The 27,988-nt window shown below is 42.6% G+C and overlaps 1 protein-coding gene across 1 annotated transcript in view; it reads right to left on the minus strand.

The window, feature by feature from the left end:
• Positions 1–27,988, minus strand: part of LOC121863526 — a 116,914-nt gene that overhangs the window by 41,900 nt on the left and 47,026 nt on the right. Inside the window, exons 2-3 of the mRNA XM_042362213.1 lie at positions 8,682–8,738; positions 8,130–8,234 (exon numbers count right to left, since the gene is read on the minus strand). Coding sequence (XP_042218147.1) covers positions 8,130–8,234; positions 8,682–8,738 — 162 coding nt within the window. The remainder of the gene's footprint in view (positions 1–8,129; positions 8,235–8,681; positions 8,739–27,988) is intronic.

Here is a 27,988-nt window from a genome sequence, read left to right on the forward strand (position 1 = left end):
TTTGTTCTTAAAATATAGTAAATCCTGATTGTTTCACCTGACAAGGAAGCTGTAAAGAGAGAGAGAGAGAGAGAGAGGAGAGAGAGAGGAGAGAGAGAGGAGTAATCAGGTCTGGATCCCCACAACAATACAACTTACTGTGTGCTATTCAAAGCTGTTTCACGTCGTCTGTTTTCTCCTCGCAGGCGCTGGCACCAGAGGCACCGGGAGGAGCGGCGCCAACCCCGTCGTCGTCGTCAATGAGAGGTGGATCTTACAATTTGTCTCACACCTGCTGCCACTCTCTCCTCAACCATGACAGATAACGCTGTTTAACACCTCCACTGTTACACGCCCGCCACCTCCCACTACCAAGGAAAGCGTCACCAATTACGTTAAAATCCAGACGTTGACGAACCCTAACCAGTATCAGGCTGAAGTGGCTTAAGAGGACAAACGTTGCTTTTACTCGAGTTATTTTATGTAAAAAACCCAGGACGGCATCGACAAGGAAGCCTCAATCTTATAACACACACCTCTCGTCTTAACAATGGGCAATTAAGTTTTTGTTGTTGTAAAGAAATATTGACATTATGTAACAGTAATAGAGTCTTGTTACACCAACCTTGGTGATCTCTATATCCCCTACACCTTACCGAGTTTATACACTTGTAGTTTTCATCAAAAGCGACCTTGATATTCATCCATCACCTAACCTAACCTAACATAGCGATAACTGATATTTCTTGACTTATTGTTATCATGTGTGTATAGTTGGTTTATATTCAATTTCCTTTAATATATTTTTGTTTAGTGTTGTATAATCTATCATCAATGTGACATCATCTACGTGAAGTTATTTTGTACAGTTCATAACTTAATGTATAATAACAGTGGTATACCAGAGACGCCCAGGAGCCTGATCACAATACTTTAACACCTTAACGTGTAGTCCTCTTTAACAAGCAGTAAATAACCTGTATTCCTTTTAATAACACTTCAGCCACAAATTCCTGAGGGCCACATTTTTCACCACAAGATTCTGAGTACAAAGAAAAGTCTGGGACACACACACACACACACACACACACACACACACATTCTACCTGCAGTTATCCGGTAAATCTTTCCGTCCGATGATTCCGGTCGTCACGTATCGACACAATAAAACGATAAAAACAAATCTTGCGATTAAGAAACAGAAAAGAAAAAACAGACATTATTTCTCAGAGAGAAACGGCCTAAGGAGACCGTGAATTTCACAATTAAACATGGAAAATTGAGAAGAAAGTAGGTTTATAAATTGTTTTTACATTCTAAAATATAGTATTAATCAAGTAATTTGCACGGCTCATTGAACAACTCATCTAACACACACACACGTGAGGACGGGGAGGAGCATCCCAAACTATACGACCGAATTCGGATTTGTTTATTTACAGGATCAAGTTACGATGACTCCCAAAACCTTCCTCAGCCGGTCACAACACCTCTGTTTATTTATTGTTTACTTTGTTGGTATCCACTTTCGGATCCTTCTGTCTGAGAGGAAGTCCTTTATATAACTCCCAAGAGGATTCCAAGTCCTAACCGGATATACTTTAAGCTGTACCAAAGTTGAAGAGAAGATCAAGGTAGAAGATGATCAGTGTTTTTTTTAACTGATCTATTGATTAAGTTTCATCTTGTTTTGACTTATAAATGCCACAATTAAGTGAGTAATAATTGTAGACTGCAATACGTTTTGACGCCACATGGATAAATTCACTTTTTGTTTTTTCCCCAGTGGAGGAGGACCTCAGTCGACTGGTTAGTTAGTCTTTTGAAGTCTACTAATACATCTTGGATTAAAAATTTCCTGTAAGATATAGAATAATAATCGACAACGAGGGTGTAAAAAAATAGTTATAAGCACCGTGAATGCCTTTACCTAAAGAACCAGGAGCTATATGCATGACAAACCCAACCCAACCCAACCACCCAACCCAACTCTTAACCCAACCCAACCCAACCTAACATAAAAGACATCAAGATAGTCTTTTCGTAATTGGCGTCAATTAACTGGAATATTTATACTTTCAAATGACCTCCCCCACACACACACACACTTTCCCCTCACCACAACCAGCAGCAGCATCTGGGCCCTCACTACTGTCTTTCCTCAACACATTGCAATAAACGTAAACAACTCACAATCCGTAAATTAACACACTGACGCTGTTTTCTCCCTGTTTATTAAGTACAATACATGACCCAGAACACAAGAAATATTATTATGAAGTGTTCTGTCTGTATCTAATGCCAGAGTCGCGTCAGTGGGGCTTAAGGGCGAGATATAAATTACCATAACACGTCATCCCCTTAATGAGTTACAATGAGCTTTCTTGGGTTACTACACTGTGTCAACATTGTCTTTCGTTCTGGGTCAGTTCTAACCTAACCTTAACCCAAACTCAGATTTAGTTCTTGATATTGTCTGGTGGCCGATACGACAGATAGTGAGCAGTTCCCACACACACACACAGTGAGATATCTTCCCAAATCTCACTCGAGATTTTAAGCCAGGCAGATTAGCCCACGGCAATTGTTAATCCCCTAGCAATCGGATCATGAGGATTACTCAGTGTTGGGTGCACCTCCTCCCCCTCCCAACTCTTTTATTCAGTCATATCTTGAAGGATTCCGACGGTGCTGACCAGTGTAGCACAGACCATGGAACCGGTGCTTCACTCTCTAGGCCCAGGGAAATACCGTTCAGAACCTAACCTAACCCAACGAATAACATTTTCATGCAAAAATAAGAACCCAGATAATATTGGGGAATCCATTTTCAATAGAGAATATAGAACAGAGATTCTAATTTATGTACACATTATACTAGTCAGCTCGTGTCCAATACTCTAACGGTTCCTATTATAATACCACACAGGGCTGGACCATACAGCCGCCCCACAGCACCTGACAGTAATACATATAACGGGAACTATATAACGTATGTACAAAGTATATATATACAGCACACATACATGATTAACACTACGACCAGGCAGTAGTGTCTTATGGTGACATCGCCCTCCACAACATTCTTCACAAGCTGATAAAGATGACAGATAACCTGGATTTAACATATTATCAGAAGCTCCTCCTAATCTCGTAAGCTTGGTATATCTGGACTATTTATCCCCATTATTAGAGAGATTTGTAGGTAATGGGGTGTGTGTGTGTGTGTGTGTGTGTGTGTGTGTGTGTGTGTGTGTGTGTGTGTGTGTGTTATACCTGCATGTTTCACCTTATTACCTGGGTGCAGGCTAGGTGGGGGTAACCTAATATACCAACACTATATCAACACGTTAACCCGCCACACCTACTTGACACAGCACGTTGACTATGATAAGCACTGCAGCACTACATCACACGACACTATATAACTACACCATGGATGAAATATGACTTCTGTGCGTGGTCTCTATCATATACTGTTATTCCTCAATACTTCTAACAGCAAAACCATAATAAACTTACCTGGAAGGACTAAAACGACACGTGATACAGCCTCAGTTAACCCTAACCTAAGCCAAGCCTAACCTAACTTCCTAACTAACCTTCCCTACGCCTAACCAAAGCCTAACCTAACATAACCTAACCACAGAGAAAGAATAGGTAAAAAAACTGCAAAACAAATACCTATCAATGATCACCCTACAAGCGCTAAAGTCACACTAGATGAAGTATGGAGATGATCGTAGTGTTCCATTATCTCCGCGCGTGACGACAGAAAGCGTGTATGGTGGACGACGAAGACAGATTAAACTGTAATAGTAATAAATTATTGTGTATCTCTTAGCAACTTGGTACTGTATACAAGGACAAGATAAATGTGTACACGTGAATGATTATATTTTAGAGGTGAGGTAATCAACTAGAGTACATACATACATACATACATACATACATACATACATACATACATACACATACATTCATACATACATACACACACACAATGGTGGTCAACTTTTACTTTCGTTCCATCTGTCGGCCACCAGTCAACCAAGCGTACTCCTTCCACCAGTTTCACATCACTAAAGAGCGATAACAGTCATACAGTCAATAAGCTCCCACAGCAGTCACCAGGTCAACAGCCAACCTTCAGTGACAGTAACGCCAGGTCAATAACTGTTTCACGCATTTAAGTCATGTAACCTGTCATTAACCTAACCTAACATAACTACGGTCATTAACTAATCTAACCTTCCAATCACCTTCACAACCTAACAGCAGTTAGCTCAGCTTAGTATTTAACCCCTTGAACACGAGGATTAAACTGGAGGAAAAGATAATCGTACTCAAGGGTTAAGACTACATACTCAAGTAAAGGGTTGAGTTATAGTACCCAAGGGATTAAATCTTTCTATCATATCATCGTACTAAATGGGTTAAATTACTGTACTCAAGAGACTAAGCCACTGTACTCCAAGATCAAATTATTGTACTCAAGAGGTTAAAGTTAAGTACTCAGGACACTGCATCGTTCTGAACGGGTTTAAACATCACAGAAATTAGGTTAGGTTGGGTTATGTTGGGTTATGTTATTAGGTTAGGTTAGAACCGTCAGGTCAGGTTAGGGTTACATTAGATTAGATTAGATTAGATTAGGTTGGTCGGTCTGGCTAGGTTAGGTTCTGTGACATTTTTCCTGGATCCTTGATAGACGTAAAGACATCAATGTATTTTCCGTATCGTGCAATTCCATCATTAAATTTATATCGAAATATCTAAAATAAAAAGATAAACAAATTGGTTAGGTTAGAGTTAACAAACTGGTAATAGACTGTAGGGAGGGTTTTGTCTCATACACAGACAGTCGTAGGATTATAGGTCAAACTGGCCCCATCTAATCTAACTTACTACAGATTCATTAATAGAGTCCCTGAGATAGGAACCCATTAAATCTCGGATAAATGAGAGTGAAGGATCCAACCATTCTGTAGTGTGTGTGTGTGTGTGTGTGTGTGTGTGTGTGTGTACGGCACTTATTCTTTACCTATAAGTTTAATTTCCCCCATAAAGATAACGTTTCTTCAATATTGGACACTAATAAACAGTTATTTCATCAGTTCATAAATAAACAACAATTCAATTAAAACCAATAATAATAATAATAATACATGAATAACGATTATATTATTCACCTGGATACTATAAACACAAGGGTCTAACTCTGAGAAGTTTGAGTGGCCAGAGAGTAGAGTGAAGTGGGGTGGAAGTCACATATCGAACCTGCCAATCACATGCACACACCTGTCACTTCGACTAACGAGGCCAACACACACACACACTTGAACTCTGACAACCACCACCAGCACCACACGCCCATCCGTCAATCTCAACTGCCTCATGAGATTGACTGTGATGCAAGTCTTGGGGTTGTAGGAGGCCAGGTGTGACGATGGGGCGTTAACCTGCCATCAATCAGAATGGTTCGTCCTTCTCCCATCTATCTCCACTCTGTCAGCTACCTAGTTCCGCTAACGTCAACTATCATACATAACAACCCCAGTCCTTCCTTGTCACTTGTCTATATTTTTATTGTTTTTATTATTTATTTTATTACTCATCATCATCATCATCATCACCACCATAAATCATCATCATCACTACTATTATATAACACATTCATAACATCCCATAAACTCAAAAGTTCACTAGGAACATAAAGTAAAAAGTAAAAACCTCCTTCATAATTCACTCACACTTGTCTTCTCCACAGGTGTTCAAAAGACCAAGTTCTCAGAATATCACCACACCTGGGCTATTTTACCTGCGTTAGTTGGCGGAGACTAACTAACTAACTAACATTTTCCACCATTACCAGTTCAAACTATCCCAATATGATGTAAAGATAGAATCGGTTTATCTAGGTTTTCCAAAGGAATAAAGATGGTGTTCAAAAGCGTTAAATCTGGAAACTTCTGTAGATACGTTTTACTGATACGTATATATATAGGAGTGGTGGAGATACGGCACAGATTACGCCAAGAGTTGAAGTACTGAGTGTTTATCTTATCACGGTGTTTTTTGGTTACTGGCCCCAACACACCTACCTACACAACCACCTTACCTCCAAAACCTCTCTATACCACCAGTACCTCCTAACCTCCCAAACCTCTCCTATACCACCAGTACTCTAACCTCAAAACCTCTCCTATACCACCAGTACCTCCTCCCACCTCACCATCACCTCCTGCCCCTCCTCCTCCAGCCACCTCCAATCATACTCTACCTACTTACGTTAATATCTCATATTAGACAAGAAACTGAATGAAGAACAGATAAAGGATAGATGGGTAGATGGACCTTGGAGGATAGATCAATGATAGCAGGATAGATGATTTATAAATGTGGAACCACTGAGGATAGATAAACGATAATGGCGAGGTTGAGGATATAATAAGATCTAAGATGAAGGATAGCAGTAAATTGATGGAGAGAGAGAGAAGTGTTTACATTTGTGTCTGGATGTGAGATTGTGTCTGGATGTGAGCTTGTGTCTGGATGTGTGTGTCTGGATGTGAGATGTGTATTTGTGTAAGTAAAGCGTGTGTACTATGTTATGATGTGAATAATATCAGGTATACCATCATAGCCTCCCCTATCACTGTGTCCACCACATACCTGGCAACCTGACCTGTTCGCCCACCCAGCCACACGTCTCCCAACCGCATAAAGTATTAAAATTCCTGACATTTTCTTTGCCGTGCGGATACAACATCTCTGGTATAAGAACGTAAATTTTTGTTTTTTGTTATGAATGTCTGTGCAAGTTAAACTAGACACATCACACAGGTTTTGAGTAATAATCCTGATGTTCCTTATACAACACCTGAGTTAACAAGTCTCCTGTAAAATGATCTTCCGTGATCTTAATCCTTTTATTCCATAACACCAATACTCTCTACACGGGTTAGAGTCCATCATCTTATTGCCACTGTTTGCCACAAAAGCAAGGTGGAGTTGAGGTCCCCAACTCCTGCATAAAACCATATACAGTGTCGCCAGATCCTCGTACACTCTTAAACAAGATAAAATATACTTATACTGTGACACGTCGCCCGCTAGCCAGTGGACGTGCCATAATATAAATGTCCTTCACTTAACCGACACACACACTTCTCTCTCAACACACAACTCAAGGATATTTCACATCTACTTGGGCCAGGGGTCCCTACTCCTACGCACCTCTTTTTCACACACCTTGTCCAGAGATCTTTAACACCTGTGTGGCCTAGTCCTCCTCCTTCACCCTAGGGATCTTTAACACCTGTGTGGCCTAGTCCTCTCCTTCACCCTAGGGATCTTTAACACCTGTGTGGCCTAGTCCTCCTCCTTCACCCTAGGGATCTTTTAACACCTGTCTGGCCTAGTCCTCCTCCTTCACCCTAGGGATCCTTTAACACCTGTCTGAGGCCTAGTCCTCCTCCTTCACCCTAGGATCTTTAACACCTGTCTGACCTAGTCCTCCTCCTTCACCCTAGGGATCTTTAACACCTGTCTGTCCTCCTCCTTCACCCTAGGGATCCTTAACACCTGTCTGCCTAGTCCTCCTGTACCTCCTTCACTTCACTCATGGTATCTTCTTTACACCAACCAGGTCCATTGATTCGTCCTCCCCCAGCACCCACGTGACATCTTGGTCAATAGCGTCCAGTCTCCATATTGTGAATTTCTTTAGAGTTTGGATTTAATATACGATTCCCACTAAAGTTAAGTGTTTTACTTTCCTATTTTGTCATCAATCTATTTATCTACCAGTCTATGTTTCTATATATCTAGTTGTTTTTATTCATCTATGCATGTTTATACGTCTGTCTATTTTTTTACTTCCGTTAATATTTTTGTCAATTTCTATATTTCTATATTTCTATCTTCCTGTATCTGTCTATTCCTGTCTATATTTATCTATCTATATCTACGTTGTGTCTATTTCAACCTATACATCAACTAACCTACTTTCTTTATCTTTCAACTTTCCACCATACCAGTAAATTAAATATCAGAGGTAACTAACGCAGGAGACTCGACTATATAAGAGGCTCCTCAACGTGTGGTGATGCAGTAGACATGTAAACATCCTGTAGAAAATGCTGCAACTTCTTAGTTTTAGGTTGACGTTGCAGGTTACTTCTGCCGTTGATGATGACAGCTTCGCCCTCAAGACGATGCCTGAAGGTGCAGAGTAATACCCGGTCTGCTGTCTAGGTAGTCGAGGCCGGGTTCATCGAGGTCATCGCCGTCGGTACTTGAATCCGACCCTCCCACCCGGGCATGATGACATACCCGAGTCAAGCTGCTGGAATAATGAGAATTGTGTTATTTCATTCCTAACAACATGTAAATTATTATTTTAACTAACTAACTCACTCACTAATTCACTCACTAATTCACTCAATCACTCACTCATTCACTAACTCATTCACTTACTAACTAACTAACGAACTAACTAACTCACTAATTCACTCACTCACGAACTAACTAACTCACACTCACTCACTCCTCACTAATTAACTTCATCAACCAACACTTTCACTCACTAATTCACTCACTCACGAACTAACTAACTATAACTAACTCACTCACTCACTAACTAACTAACTGTGTTGTGTGTGTGTTAGTATACACGTTACTTCCTGTTACAGACTTACGTAATATATTTTGGACACTGTGATGGACTGTGGCGTACACATGATCCAGTGTGCACTCTAAAAGAGCAGACATCAACCTATGCTTATCTGGTACACCATGGTAGGTTAGGTTAGGTTAGGTGGGGTGAGGTTGGGTGGGGTGGGGCTAGGTGGTGGGGCTAGGTGGGGTGGGGTTAGGTGGGGTGGGGCTAGGTGGAGGTGGGGCTAGGTGGGGTGGGGTTAGGTGGGGGTGGGGTTAGGTGGGGTGGGGCTAGGTGGGGTGGGGCTGGGTGGGGTGGGGTTGGGTGGGGTGGGGCTGGGTGGGGTGGGGTTAGGTGGGGTGGGGTGGGGCTAGGTGGGGTGGGGTTAGGTTAGAGTGGGAGTTAGGTTAGGTGGGGTGGGGTGGGGTTAGGTGGGTGGGGTGGGGTTGGGTGGGGTGGGGTGGAGGTTAGGTGGGGTGGGGCTGGGTGGGGTGGGGTTAGGTGGGGTGGGGCTAGGTGGGGGTGGGGTTAGGTGGGGTGGGGCTAGGTGGGTGGGTGGGTGGGGTGGAGTTGGGTGGGGTGGGGTTGGTGGGGTGGGGTTAGGTGGGGTGGGGCTAGGTGGGTGGGGCCAGGTGAGGGTGGGGCTAGGTGGGGTGGAGCAGGGTGAGGTGGGGTGAGTTAGGTGGGGTGGGGCTAAGGTGGGGTGGGGTGGGGCTGGGTGGGGTGGGGCTGGGTGGGGTGGGGCTGGGTGGGGTGGGGCTAGGTGGGGTGGGGCTAGGTGGGTTGGGGTGGGGTTAGGTGGGGTGGGGTTAGGTGGGGTGGGGTGGGGCTAGGTGGGGTGGGGCTAGGTGGGGTGGGGTTAGGTGGGGTGGGGTTAGGTGGGGTGGGGTTAGGTGGGGTGGGGTTAGGTGGGGTGAGTTAGGTGGGGTGGGGTTAGGTTAGGTGGGTTATGTGGATAGGTAATAAAAAAACGTGTATTTGGCTGATTCAACGCGACGAACATTTCCTTCCATATATTCTGTTGTTTACATTTGGCCAAGGTCGACACCCCTCAGGAGGAGTAGCCCAGATAAAGCTGATAATAATAAGGGAAGTAGGAGGCGGCTGTTGGACACAAACCGGATTACTGAACTTAATTAATCAAGCCCACGAGACCGCTATACAAATGTAGTTCAGAATCAGTTTATTTTACTTTATTTCTATCTTTATTTATGTGATATTTGGCGGTATTTTACAAGTTTTAATTTAATTTATACATTTAGTTTTTTTTCCTGTTTTAGAGTTATTTCTATATGTTTTAACTACTATACTAATTACGTATATATAAATTATTCTTCTGTAATGAGACAAAACTCACAAGAAGAGAATTACATACATAAGTAGGAAGTATAGAGAGTAGGCATGTAAAGATAGGAAACTTGGTAGCGTGGCCTGGATGTTATTTGCACAGCGTCACTACGCTTATCTTATCTCGTATGTCAATACACATATATCACTTCTTAAAGGGACAACTTGTTAAACACCTCTTGATACAACTATTTATTAATTCACTCAATGACATGGACACATTAATATCACTATTATATCGGGGTACTAACACATCATGCTTTACGTTACTTGACACTGACTCTCGGACACACCTGAATGAATACACTTCCCACAGTAGGTAACTCACCCTAGGACGTTCTGACAAGACTCACGTGTACCCTGACGTAGGCCCAGTGAATGCTTGGCTGGGCTGCCTCCATCACAGGGAGAGTCTGCTTAGCTGACGATGCCGTGGTCTAGTCGGGAGGTCTCCCTCCCGACCTGGGGAGGGGACGTGCGTGACTCTGCTTAGTGAACCGAGTGGCGACCCGAACGGGAGAGAGATGACAGCAACCAGAATGAGAATCGTAATGGAATCCCGAAAGGTGATGCTCGTGGACGGGACTGCAGGGCCTTTATATGGGGTCGGCCCAGCCGGCTTCTGACCTCTACCAATTAACACTAAACTGGTTTGATCTGGATAATTGTGCGCAGGTGTGGTCCTGGCCAGGTGTCTTGGCTAGGTGCGGTTGTAGGTCACCGGCTCACGTCATTAGTGGGCCAGGTCAAGTCCCTAGGGTCGACCTGAGGTGTGTCAACCTGGAATGCGGTGGTACCACGAGGTCTGTGGTGTACTTGCTGTTATATGTGACATAATTCTGGGCTGTAAGGTTTGGTCTTGGCGGGAGGTGTAATGATTGTTTGTCAGACCAAAGCTTACAGCCTGGAATTATGTCACATGTAACAGCAAGCACTACAGACCTCGTGGCACCATCACATCCCGGATTGACACACCTCAGGTCGACCCTAGGGACTTGACTTCGTCCGCTAATGACGTGAGTTAGCCGGGTGACCTACAAACCGCACCTAACCAAGACACCTGGGCAGGACGGCACCTGCACACAGCCGCCCAGACCTGACACTAGGGAACCAGAATTCTCACCACCACTCGATCAGCTCTACCCGGCGTCATGACCTGAGTAATTCAAGGACCCGCTAATTAGCCAGCACTCCTGTTGACCCGACAACCCGGTCAAGACACACCCAGTTCAGTAGGAGAGGTCACCCCCCCGGCTCGACTAATATATAGGGGCTGGAGCTCCTCTCACGAGAGAGAGTGTCTGTAACCAGGAAGGGCCAGCTACCAGGTCCCCGAGTCCCGCTCGAAAGAAGACCGCCATTAAGTGTGGCGAAGTCTCAGCCCGGGTCCATCGACAAAGTGCTGTCAACTCCACGTGTAACAGTAAGTGCTGGCTGTGTAGACTGTAGAAGTGCAGTGATCCCGAACCTCCCCAACGATCGACTTAGTGAAGTGCCCATTCTAGCTGTGAGGTTAGGTTATACGAGAATACCATAGTCTATCATAAATTGTGTACGAACCCCCCCTATTAATCCCCCCTATTGAACTAGTAAAATAAAGCTGTAACACGCATTGGTGTTTTATATACTACACTTGTACTGTGCCTGTGTTAATATACAGTGTTGACATCACACCCTCGAGACACGCTACCATTTCCTCTCGCTATAATACTCTACTACTATAAACTCCTAACTTACCTCTTCATGTGAGATTTTGTCTCATTACACTTCCATTTATTCATTAATTTTTCTATCAGTTTTTCCCTACTTGTCTTTCCATCCTTATGAGATAACATAAGTTCATATAATTCTTATTTTATTTATTATAGTTGGATATAGTTTTGTTTTTTAATATTTTTCATTGTGCCGTCAGTTGTAGGTGAGCGACAGTGGGTAGTGGTGACGCACGCACGCACACGCACTTGCTTCTCGGTGACGTGGGTGTCGCCTTGGGTTAACTCGTAAATGTTTCACGCCTAAGGGTTCCCGCTGGGCAAGTAACAGCTACTTCCTCGTCTTTCCGGTATAAACAAATGGCCACGTGTGCAGCAATGCACCACACTACACACACCTGATATTTGAACATCTTGTCTTTTCCAGGTGTGTACAAACTGGACACGTCCACCTGTGCACCACTGCCCGGAACTACAGGTGACGCTAACAAGTCCACCTTGACTCATAAAACAGGACCCACTCTCGGCCTTAAATACCATCGTACACTGACCTAAATCTGGATTTTCAAAGGTTAAAATATTCTAAGTGGTTAACGTTATGATATCTGAACGTTATCCTCTTTTTTTTTTTACGGGGATTAGCCCACTTGGGCACAGGTCACTGACCCACATCGGGGCCTAGGGGGCGAAGATGTAATAATAATGTTACTTTGGATTACTTTAATTTAGGTTAGATTAGATTACATTAGGTTTGCCAGATATTGCTGGGTGTTATCTGCCTAAAATAATACCCAAACTGGAGGTGTGACACAGCTTGTTATAATACACTACGCTTAATGCTGATAACGATAAAAAAAGCCGCACAACACCCAGAGTCTCTTCCCAGTTTGGTGATAAAATTTAATGTGTGAACGTTTGTGAATCCGAGTATGATGTCTTAAAAGAGTCTGATACACAGACCAACGTTCAGGACTGTGCATAGGAACTCATTACACGACCTCGAACTGATATGCCTGATTTCTGCTCAAATGAATTCAAGTCCTATTAGGCCTCAACCAAACCAAACTTAACTATAAGGACTGGGACCCCTTAGGACTGGGGACCATTTAAACTATCACCACCATGCAGGTATGACATGTGGTCCAGCGCCTACCTGAGGGTTAATTGTCTATACTGTGGTCCCAATTAAGGTTTTGTTTACATTCCCCTCAGTCAACCACGAAACGAGCGTTGAGGCGTCCAACACAAATGACTTGGGCAATAAAGTCGGAATTCTGAAACCTTGTCCCCCGGAGCACACCCGTCTGCACTCCTCCAACGTGACACACTTCTTCATAAGAGCTATTACGGCGCTGTGTGTCAATAGGAGCAGCGACTGTGGAGGAGGAGGAGGTGCAGGGAGAGGATGTGGGTCAGACGCCAATGTACTGTAGGTGTGGTGTGTAGCACCATGTAGGCCATTACTGTTGTACCCAAACTTTTGACCACACCAACACCCACCCATTCATTCATCCACCCATCAATTCACTTACCCACGTACCCGCCCACCTCACTCATCTACCCACCTGCCTCACCCACTCACTGCATAAAAGATCTCACTAAACAAAATCCCACTGAAAATAAAATCCCTCCATCAAATAACAGTGGAAAAAAAATCATGGCATTTCAAGCTAACTTACGCCCATAAAAACAACCATTACCTAACGCCGCCTCCTTTACCTGGGAGCCTTTTACATCACACCTTTCTATGACCCTATTATATGGTATCGTTATTACGGGTAGGAGGGAGGAGGTGGGATCAGGTCAGGTATAAACTAGAGCGAACGTTGAGGGGTTTCTCTTATATAAACTCACTATCACTACCAGGTGTGTGTGTGTGTGCTGCTACATTCCCATAATACCACAATCTATGTATCAATACGATTCTCTCACTATCACATGTTTCCGGCAAGTAAACAAGTCACCAATGCCTTCGATAACCAGGGTAACAACACAGAATATCACAGGCTAGGTGTACATAGCTCTCTCTCTCTCTCTCTCTCTCTCTCTCTCTCTCTCTCTCTCTCTCTCTCTCTCTCTCTCTCTCTCTCTCTCTCTCTCTCTCTCAGGGCCCCAGCAGGACAAGCAACAAACCCAGTGCGTATCGCCGGACGTGTGAGTGACTGCAAGGTGGGGTAACAAGCGGACCTAGTGGGGGTGATGACGACGTTGGGGTGACCCTGGTACAACATGAACTATATCTCGTTTTCATATTAATCTACAAAAACAAGGTCGACCATCACAAGCACCGGCCAGCTGCTGTTTTTTTTTTTCTTTTTTTTTACGTCCTGACGTCATACCTCACCCCTTCAGACCTCTCACCCCAGATTCGTCAAACCTTCCTTCAATACAGCGGCTTCTCCTCCTTCACCCACCACACCTCATCCGCCGTAAAAGGTTCAGGGGAGTTTTTTTTCCCACCGGCTGTTTGGTCACGACTCGATCCACCTGATAAATTCTTCTCTCTACACCTTCAGGGAGCTCCTCAATACATCACCTCTTGCTCCTCAACCTTAACCTCAGTAGCTAAGGCCACATTTACTAAAGCTACCCCCACACATCTAAGGCCCCCACACAGCTCTCACACACACTACTAAAGCTACACAGCTCTCACACACACTAAAGCTACCCCCACACAGCTCTCACACACACTAAAGCTACCCCCACACAGCTCTCACACACACTCCAAACTGAATGATATAATCTTTACCAGAGGAATTAAAACTGTATATAGTGAGGTTAATATATCTTAGGTTGGTATTATAAGAGAGCTAGTGAACTTAAGGTATGTGCAAAACCTAGAAATTAAGACTATGTACTGTATACAGCTGGGGCCATACAACAATGTGTCGACCATGATCTGTACCCAACACGACCCACCCACCTACGTACGTATTCCAACAGTGCCCCTTCTACCCTTGACCCTAAACGCACATCCTCTCTCCCCAGCTGGTCACCTTATTTCTTCCTCTCTCCCAACCTGGTCATCTCCCCTCTCCTCCCGTTTCTCTCAAGCTGGTCATCCCCCTACCGTTTCTCCCAACCTGATCCTCTCCCCTCTCCTCCCGTTTCTCTCAAGCTGGTCATCCCCCACCCGTTTCTCCCAACCTGATCCTCTCCCCTCTCCTCCGTTTCTCTCAAGCTGGTCATCCCCCTACCGTTTCTCCCAACCTGATCCTCTCCCCTCTCCTCCCGTTTCTCTCAAGCTGGTCATCCCCCACCCGTTTCTCCCCTCTCCCCTCTCCACCCGTTTCTCCCCTCTCCCCTCTCCTCCCGTTCCTCCCCAGCAGGTCATCTCCCCCCTAGCACCCAAGACCCAGCTGACGAAGCCCCAGGAGCGTCAATGTAATCACTTAGTCTCATTACGGACGCCCCCCTACACACGGAGACACACATACACAATCACCTTAACTTCTGACGGAGGACAAGGAGCCGTATTTTCAGTACGCCGGAACACGTTAGACCTACAATCCAGTATTTTAGAGCTGACAGTTGACCGATAACATTTATATACAGTATACACATTTATGTTAACTTATGGATCAGATCAAATACTACTAATATACATAATTCATTAGCGAGAAATTCATCACGTCTAATTAGCCCATTCTCCCGTTCCTTAGGTGAATGTTCAGGAAGACACAGATGAAACAGGAAAATTTTATAATGTATTAACATCTTATGAATGTCAAAGATACATCAATGACACAGGGGATCGTGGGCGTGTGAATCCAGCACGCCCACGCCCACCAATTGAATGATGACGCACCACTATCATCAATAATAACGGTACCTGAAGATATCTCTCCATAAGTCACACTATATTCAGTCTTACCTAACACTGACGCATGGCTACAAGACACGCGCAGAACTTTACAAAGATTATCACTATGATGGGCACAGTTTGGCTACACAGAGGACACAAAAAATGGTCCTCTCACACGCCACATTACTTCACTTGGCCTTGTGGAGGAAATGTGTAGCCATCTGATCATCTTATTCTTGTCATAGTTTTATATCAACACTCAAGAGACTCGTGAGAGAGTACTTGAATCTCTTTCACATCAGTCCTCAGAACCTCATGTAAAGGTATTTGAGTCTATTCAATCACATATTCGTTATAATTCACTTTCATTACATAGTGTTTCTTAACCACATTTAAACTTAAGGTAATGGCATTTGATTCCCTTCGTTTAACTCTTTACATAGTTGATGAAATACATACAAGTGTATTTTGTTTTTCTTATACATCATCTTATTGTATATTTCCCAACCATATCTAGGAAGCTGACGTAAGCATATCTGATCAACACACCCGCTCGCTCACACGTCCTATCTCCTTCTCAGAACCTTATGCAATAATCATTTAATATTCTACATAACTCACAAGTGTACAGGTAACCATGTATGACAAGGTAGATGTACTGCAAAGTCATTGACACGCAGATAGACTTGAGACGCAGATAGACTTGATAGGCACATAGACTTGATACGCAGATAGACTTGAGACGCAGATAGACTTGATAGACACATAGACTTGATACGCAGATAGACTTGAGACGCAGATAGACTTGATAGGCACATAGACTTGATACGCAGATAGACTTGAGACGCAGATAGACTTGATAGGCACATAGACTTGAGACGCAGATAGACTTGAGACGCAGATAGACTTGATACGAAGATAGACTTGAGACGCAGATAGACTTGATAGGCACATAGACTTGAGACGCAGATAGACTTGATAGGCAGATAGACTTGATACGAAGATAGACTTGAGACGCAGATAGACTTGATAGGCACATAGACTTGAGACGCAGATAGACTTGACAAACATACACACGGACATGAGAATATGATTTAATAATAACGTAAAGGAAAAAATAGAATAAATACAAGTCCCAACTCCTTGACAAATATCAGGGACATATTCCTGAAGGTCTAAGTCAATCTAGGAAAACCCCGTCTCTCGCACCACAAGCAAGACCCACCTTAACACCGGTCAATGATGCAGTCGTTATGATTTTCAGCAATAATTTACCTTTCGTGTATTAGTGAGAGTAATGTGTCAGTTCTTGTAGAGGGGTTGTGAGGGGCGAGGATTGGGGAGACAAATTATGTAACATATTCAAAGAAAATAAATCCTCTTCAACACAAACTGGAAATTCACGCCCATCCATCTGACAAGACCAGACAATGTCACACTCAGAGATATTTAAGAGCAAAAGACATAAATATTTAAATAAAATCAAGACGTCCACGAGATAAACAAGACACCGGTGGTAATCTACACAGACATCTCAATGGCTCAATGGCTGTCGACGATGTGTTATGGTGTATATACGTACAGTAGCTACAACTCTGCAGGTGGGGGCCGATATGCTCCGAAATTTTACGTGTGACTAGTGACAGCCCTCATATACCAAAATTTATCGTCCATGGTCTCATATTGTTTCCCACAAAGTATGCACAGATTAGATGTTTTAGCTACTGTACATAAACTAAAGATGTACCGTTGAATGACCAATAATACGTACATAAAATACAGACATACAGTACAAAGACCAATACTAATGGCAGTGGATCTTGAACCTTCCAATAACTCGATACAAAATCAATTCTAACCAAGTAACTAAAACACTGAAGGTGGAATATGACAACTCCCACACACACATCCCTCTCAAACACTGAAGGTGGAATATGACAACTCCCACACACATCCCTCTCAAACACTGAAAGTGGAATATGACAACTCCCACACACATCCCTCTCAAACACTGAAAGTGGAATATGACAACTCCCACACACATCCCTCTCAAACACTGAAGGTGGAATATGACAACTCCCACACACATCCCTCTCAAACACTGATAAACAAATACATCTCAATTTAATCGTATCTTACCTGGAAGACAATCTAATTAATAAAACAGCCTCACTGACCACAGGTATTAACACACAACCACGCATATTAATTAACGTGTACTAGATGAGGTAACATGACAGGTGTCCAATGATGAATTCTTTATACCTGTAATTACATATCTATACCTGTAACTGTACCCGCATCTGGTTCTGAACCAATAAGGTTGAAATAAATAAGAAAATGGAATCCTTATCGGCAAAATTTAAAGTCACATGAAAAAATTTATTTGAAGGAAACACTATCTGATCCAACAAGACACATTTAGATGTCATATCACGGCAGAAGAACGTGACACTCGTGACATAATCCCCGAGGGGTGATTCTGTCCGATGATTTCACCTTCAGGGTCAGTCATAATAAAACAGCCATGGCGTCATTGAGAGAAAACGATACGATAGGAGTTAAGACATATACTGTATCTAAATTATGAGACATCAAGTTGATAATATGTTCTTTCAAGTGTTCTTCTTATCTCAAAACAGAACATTACTCAGGATTGTGTGGACTTACAACCTTCGACTGATCGACTCATTGGAAATATCCAGTGGAAAAAATATAACGTACTTAGAGAATTCGCATGCACTCAGTCTGTACTTATTAAAACGATGAAAAAATGATTCTGTACAAATGAAAAGAATGATGTGGTCTGTTAGACTCGGTAATGATTTCAGGAGTAAAAGACAAAGATAAACAAGACTCCTTGACACAACACAGCGTGAACAATAACAATAGAGCTGATACGTGTTACCAGCAACTAAGGGAATGTGGGCACCATGAGGGAGAAATTCCGTCCTTCGTGGGTGCTTGGATCTGATGCTCTGTGGTCATGAAAAAACTATAATGATATACCTGGCTTGTACCTGGCCGGGTAAATCATTATACAGGTATAACTTTAACTCAGGGCACCAGTCTGATAACACTGATAAGGCTCACGCAGTATCCACATGAACAATCTCTGGCTCGGATTTCTCATCAAAACAAAAACAGAATTTATTTCATTTGATTCTTATACTCCGATAATAATTTTTGTCTGGGGGGTGTCTGATGTTAATTTAAAGTATTAATAATTTGAGTGAGACGTTAGTATAGTGAGGACCGTGGCTAGTGTATAGTGTGTGGTGAGGAACCTTTTATCTGGTAGTTCGGGCGAGTGGGTGAACAATCTGCCTGAAGGTGGAGTGTTGGGGGCCAAGGTGCAAGTGCCCCTCACTGATAGCAGCCCAAACACCACCAGGTTGGGTAGCGTTAGTCAGCCTAATGTCTGTCTTTTATAATTTGACTGTTTTTTTTCTCTTGAGGAATTTTTACACATAGGGTCACTCTTTTTTTTACAGTGTCTGACGTACATACTTCTGATTCAATTTATTTCATCAAAGAATACATTGATCAGGCAATTTACTGGCCAGTTAGACTCTGAACTTGAATATTTTGATCAACAATGTTCTTTAGATAAAAAAAAAATAACTTGAATCATATACACTATAGTCTGTTAGGTGTCCGTTGACGTTGTGGGTCTAACAATGGCCGGACGTGATGACGTTCTTGGTGATAATATTTTGGAAGTAGTTGAGTGATAGTTATCTTTTGACGAGAAATCATTTAAATTTATCTCGAAGGTTAGGCGTTATCAATCCCTTTAAAGTCCGTCGCCCAGGGGTGTGTGTGTGTGTGTGTGTGTGTGTGTGTGTGTGTGTGTGTGTGTGTGTGTGTGTGTGTGTGTGTGTGTGTGTGTGTGTGTGTGTGTTGTAAAAGTTATAATTGTCGTGTTAACTTTTTCGTGTCAATTTCTCCACTTGTTTTGCGCGACTTTCTCCATTATTCCTTTCTTTCTACACCTCACGATTCACCCCCACACAAAAGTACGGAAGAGTTAAGTGAGTAAAAGATAAATCGGTTGACTTGAATACCTTTATTTTTCTCACTGACCAATTTACCCTTCATTGCTGTAGTCACCATCAACAAGACAGGTAAACAATATACGGTATAATAATATATTGCATCGTCATTGTTATAGACAGTGTAAACAAATCCTGGAAACAATAATTTAGTTTACCGAGATTTCATTGTTATAGTCAAAAGTAAACAACACATGAAAACAACAGATATTAATTTGATCTATTGGACGTTCATCTTTAAATGCATTGTTTATTAGTTTACCGAGTCTTGTTTGTATGTAAACAAGATATCCAAACAATGTGAGTCTATTGTTATGATCGACGTAAACAAGATATCCAAACAATATGAGTCTATTGTTATGATCGACGTAAACAAGATATCCAAACAATATGAGTCTATTGTTATGATCGACGTAAACAAGATATCCAAACAATATGAGTCTATTGTTATGATCGACGTAAACAAGATATCCAAACAATATGAGTCTATTGTTATGATCGACGTAAACAAGATATCCAAACAATATGAGTCTATTGTTATGATCGACGTAAACAAGATATCCAAACAATATGAGTCTATTGTTATGATCGATATCCAAACAATCAATTATTATTTTATTTTCTCAATAAACTATATTGTATGTCTTAATTATGCGTTAGTGGTGCTCATTATCTAGCACGCAAGTGGGGGCCGCTGAGTCGCATGTTCAATACCACTTGTGCAGGTCATTGTGTTGTGTGTGTGTGTCGACATTATAACACGGGGCTTGGAATGTATGGCAGGAATGGCGGGGTGAAAAAGAACAGGTGCCGGATGATGTGGTGTGGTGATGGTGGTGATGGTGAAGTCATTATTAGTGAGTGGTGTGAACTGTTGAACAAAAAGAAGAGAGAGAGAATAGCTCTTCAGTATGTTGCGGAAAATACATATTAATAAGTTTATTTTTTTTTACGTTTCACTCTCCTACCAGCGTCACTCAGGGGTGTACTGTACCTGCTCCTCCACCTCCCTCAGTTATTTTCATTTTCTATCGTGTGAAAGTGGTTAGGTTACTTACTTTTCGGGGGGGGGGGGATGTGAATGATTGAAAGGTATGGCAGGTATAAAATGTAAAATGGTGTATACTGTATTTTGGGAAGACAAATGAGGAATTAGTAACATATGGTTTAAAAAGTTGGTTATTGTCTGGGTTAAACTGCGCGCGAAAAAAAAATCCCTCACACGTTAATGAACATATCGGTTAGGTTAGGAAAGACGGGCATTTTAGGCTGACCGAATAACTAAAGATAACCAAATAAGAATACTGATGAATAATGATGAGGATTAATAATTATGAAAGGTAACATTAAAAGACCAATAAATAAATGAAAATCCATAGAGGCAAATGTATAAAAATTGAATAAATCGAATAAATTCATCAATAATACGAGACAAAAACAAAGAAAAACAAATGTGGTAGAAATATAAGTCTTGTAATGTACGACTTTATGTGTAAGTAAAAAAAAGTGTTTACCTCCAAGTTGGTTATAGTTCACTTAACTACTACTAAACAAGACTGGGTGGAAGACGGTCCAGTACAGTATGTTGTAGGTTACGGACGGTCAGACAAGTTAAGTGGATCAATAAACTCCCCCTTAGCATGTACAGTACGGGGGGGGGGAGGGGTAATGAAATCAATAACATAATGAACATGCAATAAAGGTGGAGAACCCCAGGCGTAGTTAAGTGATGGTGGAGACTGTAATTAACACCTGGTTATCAAGTGTACAATAGGAGACCCCCACCTATTACAGCTACCTAACCTAACCTAACCTGAACTGAACTGAATTAACCTAACCTAACCTAACTTAACCTGACCTGACCTGGCCTAACCTACCCTAACCTAACCTAACCTAACCTAACCTGACCTAACCTGACCTGACCTGACCTGACCTGACCTGGCCCAATCAACAATACTGAAGTCATTGTCACAAGGAGCAATAAACGTACAGTCTTTCTGCTATCTGTCGTCATAAAGAATTGCTTGAAAATATGTCTCACGTCTTCAGTTGGCGAGACTCTGCAGTTTATTGTAGATTCCTGTTACCACCGGGATCAATTTTACAAGATACTGCTGTTGATTATACTGTTATCTTCTACAGTTCCTGCACCCCCTCCCCCTCCCCTCTCTCTCATCTACGTTCTGCCCCAATAACCCACAATATACCCTGGGTTCCTACTGCCCTGCTAAGTACAATTAACTGGAATCAATAGTGGTCTAATAATGCTTTCTCGTCTCGCTGATGTCACATACACAGACAGAATTCAACCCAGGAAGCTTGACGGCCACTGAGATAAAATGAATCACCCGTGTCTGTTCCCTGAAGTCACGCACACGAATAACTGTTAGAAAAGAAAAATGTGATTGTCGCATAGACTTGTGTTTCATCGACTCGTTTTTGTCAGATGTGCCAACTGGTGAAGTGTGACCGCCTCTTATATTGGTGAGTCAGTATCTTAAGTCCCTTAGGTGAGTCAAGTGTGAGTGAAGATGAGTTAGAACTACTTTACATCTATGAGAATAAACTTTTTTTTAGCTGTACTCGAATCTGTTTTGTTTCAACGTAACTTTAATGCGACCCACCCTAACCTAAACAACCCTAAACCCAACAAGTCATTATATCATGTCTTATTAGTGAGTCAGGTGCAGGTGAAGAGACAGGAGGGTTTACAGTTAAGACATATATATTAAGGTATGACGCACCTGAGATAAGATTACCACATGACGGTACCCAGCCTTCTCTCTCTCTCTCTCTCTCTCTCTCTCTCTCTCTCTCTCTCTCTCTCTCTCTCTCTCTCTCTCTCTCTCTCTCTCTCTCTCTCTCTCTCTCTCTCTCTCTCTCTGGGTTTAGAAATTATCCGGAAACTGAGATTAGAAATTATCCGGGAAGATAATTGGGGATAATTGGGAGAAAGTGGGCGAGGTTGCAGGAAAACTTAAACGGATGAAAAGCTTAGGGACGGCGGCATTACTGTGGGAGAATATTGAGCAGGGAAATTGGTGGGAAAATACATTCATGAGAAGGAATTACGTTTAGTCTTAGTGAAGCTCTCCAGGTTTTACAGTGTTGCGTGTAGTGAGAGTATTGCATGTAGTGAAGGAGTGTTGCGTGTAATTGGGGAAGTTTTGCGTGTAGTGTGGGGAGTTTGCGTATAGTGAAGTGTTGAGTGTAGTGGGGGAGTGCTGTGTGTTGTGAATAAGTGTTGCGTGTAGCGAGTGAGTGTGCGTGTAGCGAGTGAGTGTGCGTGTAGTGAATGAGTATTGCGTGACAGTGAGTAAATTTGCGTGTAGTGAGTGTGCGTACAGTGAGTGTTGCCAGACCAGTATCAAGTATATCACTGTATACAGAAGGAACTTATCAAAGGCGTGTTCAGGAAGTAACATCATTAATAATAAAATAAATAATAATAATAACAATAACACCAACACAAACTACAAGACAACACTAAGAATACAATAATTAAAATACATATCATTATCATAAATTATCCTGTATCTTATAATATCCATATAACATAATATATACAGCTACGACTTATACATAATGTAGATATCTTCGTCTCGTAGAGGTCGTGTTGGCCCCGCAGTGATCATGGTCGTGTGAGGGTGAAAAACGACCACAAGGAGATGCCGCTACACGAATTGGTTTTTTAGCCATGACACGAACTGACCAAACCTTAGCTATTAGGAATGGTTGGGGGTTAGGTTAGGTTTGGTTAGGGTGGAGTTGGGTTGGTTGGGTTAGGTTTGGTTAGGGTGGGTTGGGTTAAGTTAGATTGATAGATAAAGAAGAGACTAGAAACTTTCCCAGCAGCAGGATACAAGGTCTTCCTGCTTATCTTTGACCTGATTCACGGGAGGAAGAAGAGAGAGTCTTCACGTACACCACCGATCACTATCTATTTGTTGTTTGTCTATTGTTTTGTTATATATTTTGTGACTCCGAACATTTCCCTAACCTCTTACAACCTAACCTAACCTAACCTAACCTAACTTCTCTAACCTACCTACCCTACCTAACCTAGCCTAACCTAACCTAACCCTAACCTAACCTACCTAACCAAATTCCAACCATCTCGAGAAAAAAAAATCACTTAATATACTTAAATCATGAAAAAATAATCCTGTAATTTACAATAAAAACATTAAATTCTCAACATAATTATGAAGCGTCCGACAAATAAATAAATAAAAAACACGACCCAAATTGGACTAAACAGGTGTAGATATTTTCCGGCTGAAGAACTAAGAGGAATGTACACACTATTGAGGGTGTGTGTGTGTGTGTGTGTGTGTGTGTGTGTGTGTGTGTGTGTGTGTGTGTGTGTGTGTGTGTGTGTGTGTCAGAGAGGTGAATTAGTTAGTTGCTGGATAGAGTTTGTGAATGTGTTGGAAATTAATAAAAATAAGATGGAAATTATTATTATTATTATTTTTTTTTTTTAAGTTAAGGATGATTGCTAAGAGGAAGGGGGTAAATGGGGCTGGGAATGGGTATATGGGGGTAGTTAAGGGAGGATGGGAAAGGGGTTAAGAATTAAGAGGTAGTTAAGGAGGTTGGAGGCAGAAAGGGTAGCATAGGTATTACTTAATGGGCCGAGGACACGAATTGCAACCATATTCCCCCTCGTCGTCGGTAATGGCCTGTGACCCTCCTGACCAACCCACACACACACACACACACACACACACACACACACACACACACACACACACACACACACACACACACACACACACTCCCCTATACATATAACAGTTTCATTACCACCAAACAATTTCTAATTCCAAAACGAGGTGGGGGGGTGAGAGAGTGTTGTCCTATACCCAGGCGAAACACCGACCATCCCTTTTTAACACTGTTCTCAATATGTCGCGTCGTGTTTGTATCTAAGTTGATTTTTATTGAATTACACAACTAGTCGCAAACAATACAGAGCAGTTAACTAGATGAATGAGTAATTATAAGGCATTACAGATCCAAAAAGTTACAAAAAGTTGGGTTATGTAAGGTCAATGTAACGTCAGGGTAAAGGTCCCACTGTCGTTCTTCCTTCACCAATACCACCCAACACCACTTGGTTCATGCTCTCTAATATACCACCTGATATTATCCACCTCATACCACTGTTGTCTATCATTTTATTTCCGGGTATAATACTATAATTATGCTATTTCTTCCTTAGTATACTTATAATCATTTATTTGTTTTCCGGTATACCAAAATTTATATACTTGTGTCCTCGTAAATTATATATCTTAATGCTTCAGTAACGTGTATGGGCGAGTATGTGGGTGTATGGGCGAGTATGTGGGTGTATGGGCGAGTATGTGGATGTATGGGCGAGTATGTGGGTGTATGGGCGAGTATGTGGGTGTATGGGCGAGTATTTGGGATGAAGGGGCGAATATGTGGGTGTATGGGCGAGTATGTGGGTGTATGGGCGAGTATGTGGGTGTATGGGCGAGTATGTGGATGTATGGGCGAGTATGTGGGTGTATGGGCGAGTATGTGGGTGTATGGGCGAGTATTTGGGTGAGTATGTGGGTGTATGGGCGAGTATTTGGGTGTATAGTAGGCGAGATAAGACATAGGCGAGTATGTGGGTGTATAGGCGAGCATGTGGGCATATATGAGCATTTGGTGTGTGGGATGAGCATTTGGGTGTATGGGCGAGTATGGATGTATAGGCGAGTATGTGGGTAAGTATGAGTATGTGGGTGTATATGAGCATTTGGGTGTATGTATGAGATGTGGGTGTATATGAGTATGTGGGTGTATGGAAGCGAGTATAGGTGTATGGCTGATATGTGGGGTGGTATATGAGTATGTGGGTGTATATGAGTATGTGGGTGTATATGAGTGATTGATATATATGAGCATTTGGGTGTATAGGCGAGCATTTGGGTGTATGGGCGAGTATTTGGGTGTATGTATGAGTATGTGGGTGTATGGGCGAGTATTTGGGTGTATAGGCGAGTATTTGGGTGTATATGAGTATGTGGGATGTATAGGAAGCGAGTATGTGGGTGTATGGGCGAGGCGGGGTGTATGGGCGAGTATGTGGGTAAGTGGGGCGAGTATGTGGGGTGTATAGGCGAGTATGTGGGTGTATGGGCGAGTATGTGGGTGTATGGGCGAGTATGTGGGTGTATGGGCGAGTATGTGGGTGTATGGGCGAGTATGTGGGTGTATGGGCGAGTATTTGGGTGTATGGGCGAGTATTTGGGAGAGTATTCCTACACCTCGCCACCAGCCCAAGGATATTCACATTCTACTTGATCACCTACCATGAAATTTTGCTCTGAAGGACATGGGATCTCCTTTAAATTTGCTGCATGTTACTGTGTATACGTGAAGTGGCAGGGAGACTGTGTGTATGTGTGTGTGTGTGTGTGTGTGTGACTACCATTGTTAAGGCTCCAGGGCCGAGGTCGTACACTCCTCCCTCACCACGACCACCAGCACGACCTGTCCTCCCCTCTCCCCCACCGGTCGTTCTTTGCCTGTGTTCATTGGTGGGTTTCTTCTTTTCTGCTTTCTAATTACTAGTGACACACACACACACACACACACACACACACACACACACACACACACACACACACACCAGGTTTATAGATCAGAGTTTATTCCAAGGTGTGGCTGAGGTGACGAACCGATCAAGAGATATAATCAGGTATTGACAGGCGCTCAGGTGTACAGATGGGATTAATTAAGATTTATATCAAGATGTAAACACAAGGATTACTTTAAACACGGAGAGACCACAAGCAGTAACCGGATTATGGATCAATATCTTCATGCTGGGTGTGGCTGTAGTGAGGAACCTGCCAGGGGACTAGTTCAGGTGTTGTCCGTCTAGATTAGTTTACGAGACCTCCTCTGAGACACGCGTTATGCCTCATTACCTTTGGCTATTACCTGCGTCGATATGTACTGCCCATGTGTACTTCCTCATGTATGTACTGCCTTACGTGTGTACTTCCTCATGTATGTACTGCCTTACGTGTGTACTTCCTCATGTATGTACTGCCTTACGTGTGTACTTCCTCATGTATGTACTGCCTTACGTGTGTACTTCATCATGTATGTACTGCCTTACGTGTGTACTTCCTCATGTATGTACTGCCTTACGTGTGTACTTCATCATGTATGTACTGCCTTACGTGTGTACTTCCTCATGTATGTACTGCCTTACGTGTGTATTTCCTCATGTATGTACTGCCTTACGTGTGTACTTCATCATGTATGTACTGCCTTACGTGTGTACTTCCTCATGTATGTACTGCCTTACGTGTGTACTTCCTCATATATGTACTGCCTTACGTGTGTACTTCCTCATGTATGGTTCACTAAAACCTTACTTGTCACGCCTGCCCTTCCTTCAGCTATAGTTTCTGACACTTTCTTCTCACATACAGCGTCACTTTCTTCCACCCACAATGTCACTTTCTTCTCACCTACAGCGTCACTTTCTTCCCCTACATAGTTTACAATTAAAATCCGGTTCTAATTACATCCCTGTATCCGGCTGTAGGACATCAAGAGCCACCTGTCCTGAGTGTGAACGGATTTCCTCAATAGTTGGCCGGAACATTGGCTGCCTCCTAACCCAAGACCTCTCGTTGACAGAGATGTAATTACCACAATAAACCAATGAATCACTCAAACAATCAATCAACCAATAAATCACTCAAACAATCAATCAATCGATCAATCAAATCAATCATCCTAACCGAAGTATTATTAGCGTATGAACTTTTTATCATTATCATATTCCTGTACCTTTTGCCCCGGAGAAAACCTGTCAATATGAACAACTCGGTAGACAGACACATCCAATGACAGAATCAGTTCAAGGCTTCATCACCACCATGCACGAGTAAGTCTCTCATTTCTTGGCTATTGGTATACGTTAGGTCCACTCGTCAGGGCCTGGAATTACATGGGGTTTTTTTTTTTTTTATTCTCAGGGGAAAAAATTTAATTGGTGATTATATTTTCATTTCTGTGTTGACTCTGATGTTATTCAAACTTAAGCACACACACACACACACACACACACACACACACACACACACACACACACACACACACACACACACACACACACACACACACACACACACACACACACACACACACACACACACACACACACACACACACACACACACACACACACACACACACACACACACACACACACACACACACACACACACACACACACACACACACACACACACACACACACACACACACACACACACACACACACACACACACACACACACACACACACTCTCCAATTCCTCCTTCAGACTGATTCAAGGTTAGTAAGTAAATGAGGTGGAACTTGTCCACACCAAACCTTGCCAAG

The sequence above is a fragment of the Homarus americanus genome, unplaced genomic scaffold (genome assembly GCF_018991925.1).
Source record: "Homarus americanus isolate GMGI-L3 unplaced genomic scaffold, GMGI_Hamer_2.0 scaffold40248, whole genome shotgun sequence".
NCBI lineage: Eukaryota > Metazoa > Arthropoda > Malacostraca > Decapoda > Nephropidae > Homarus > Homarus americanus.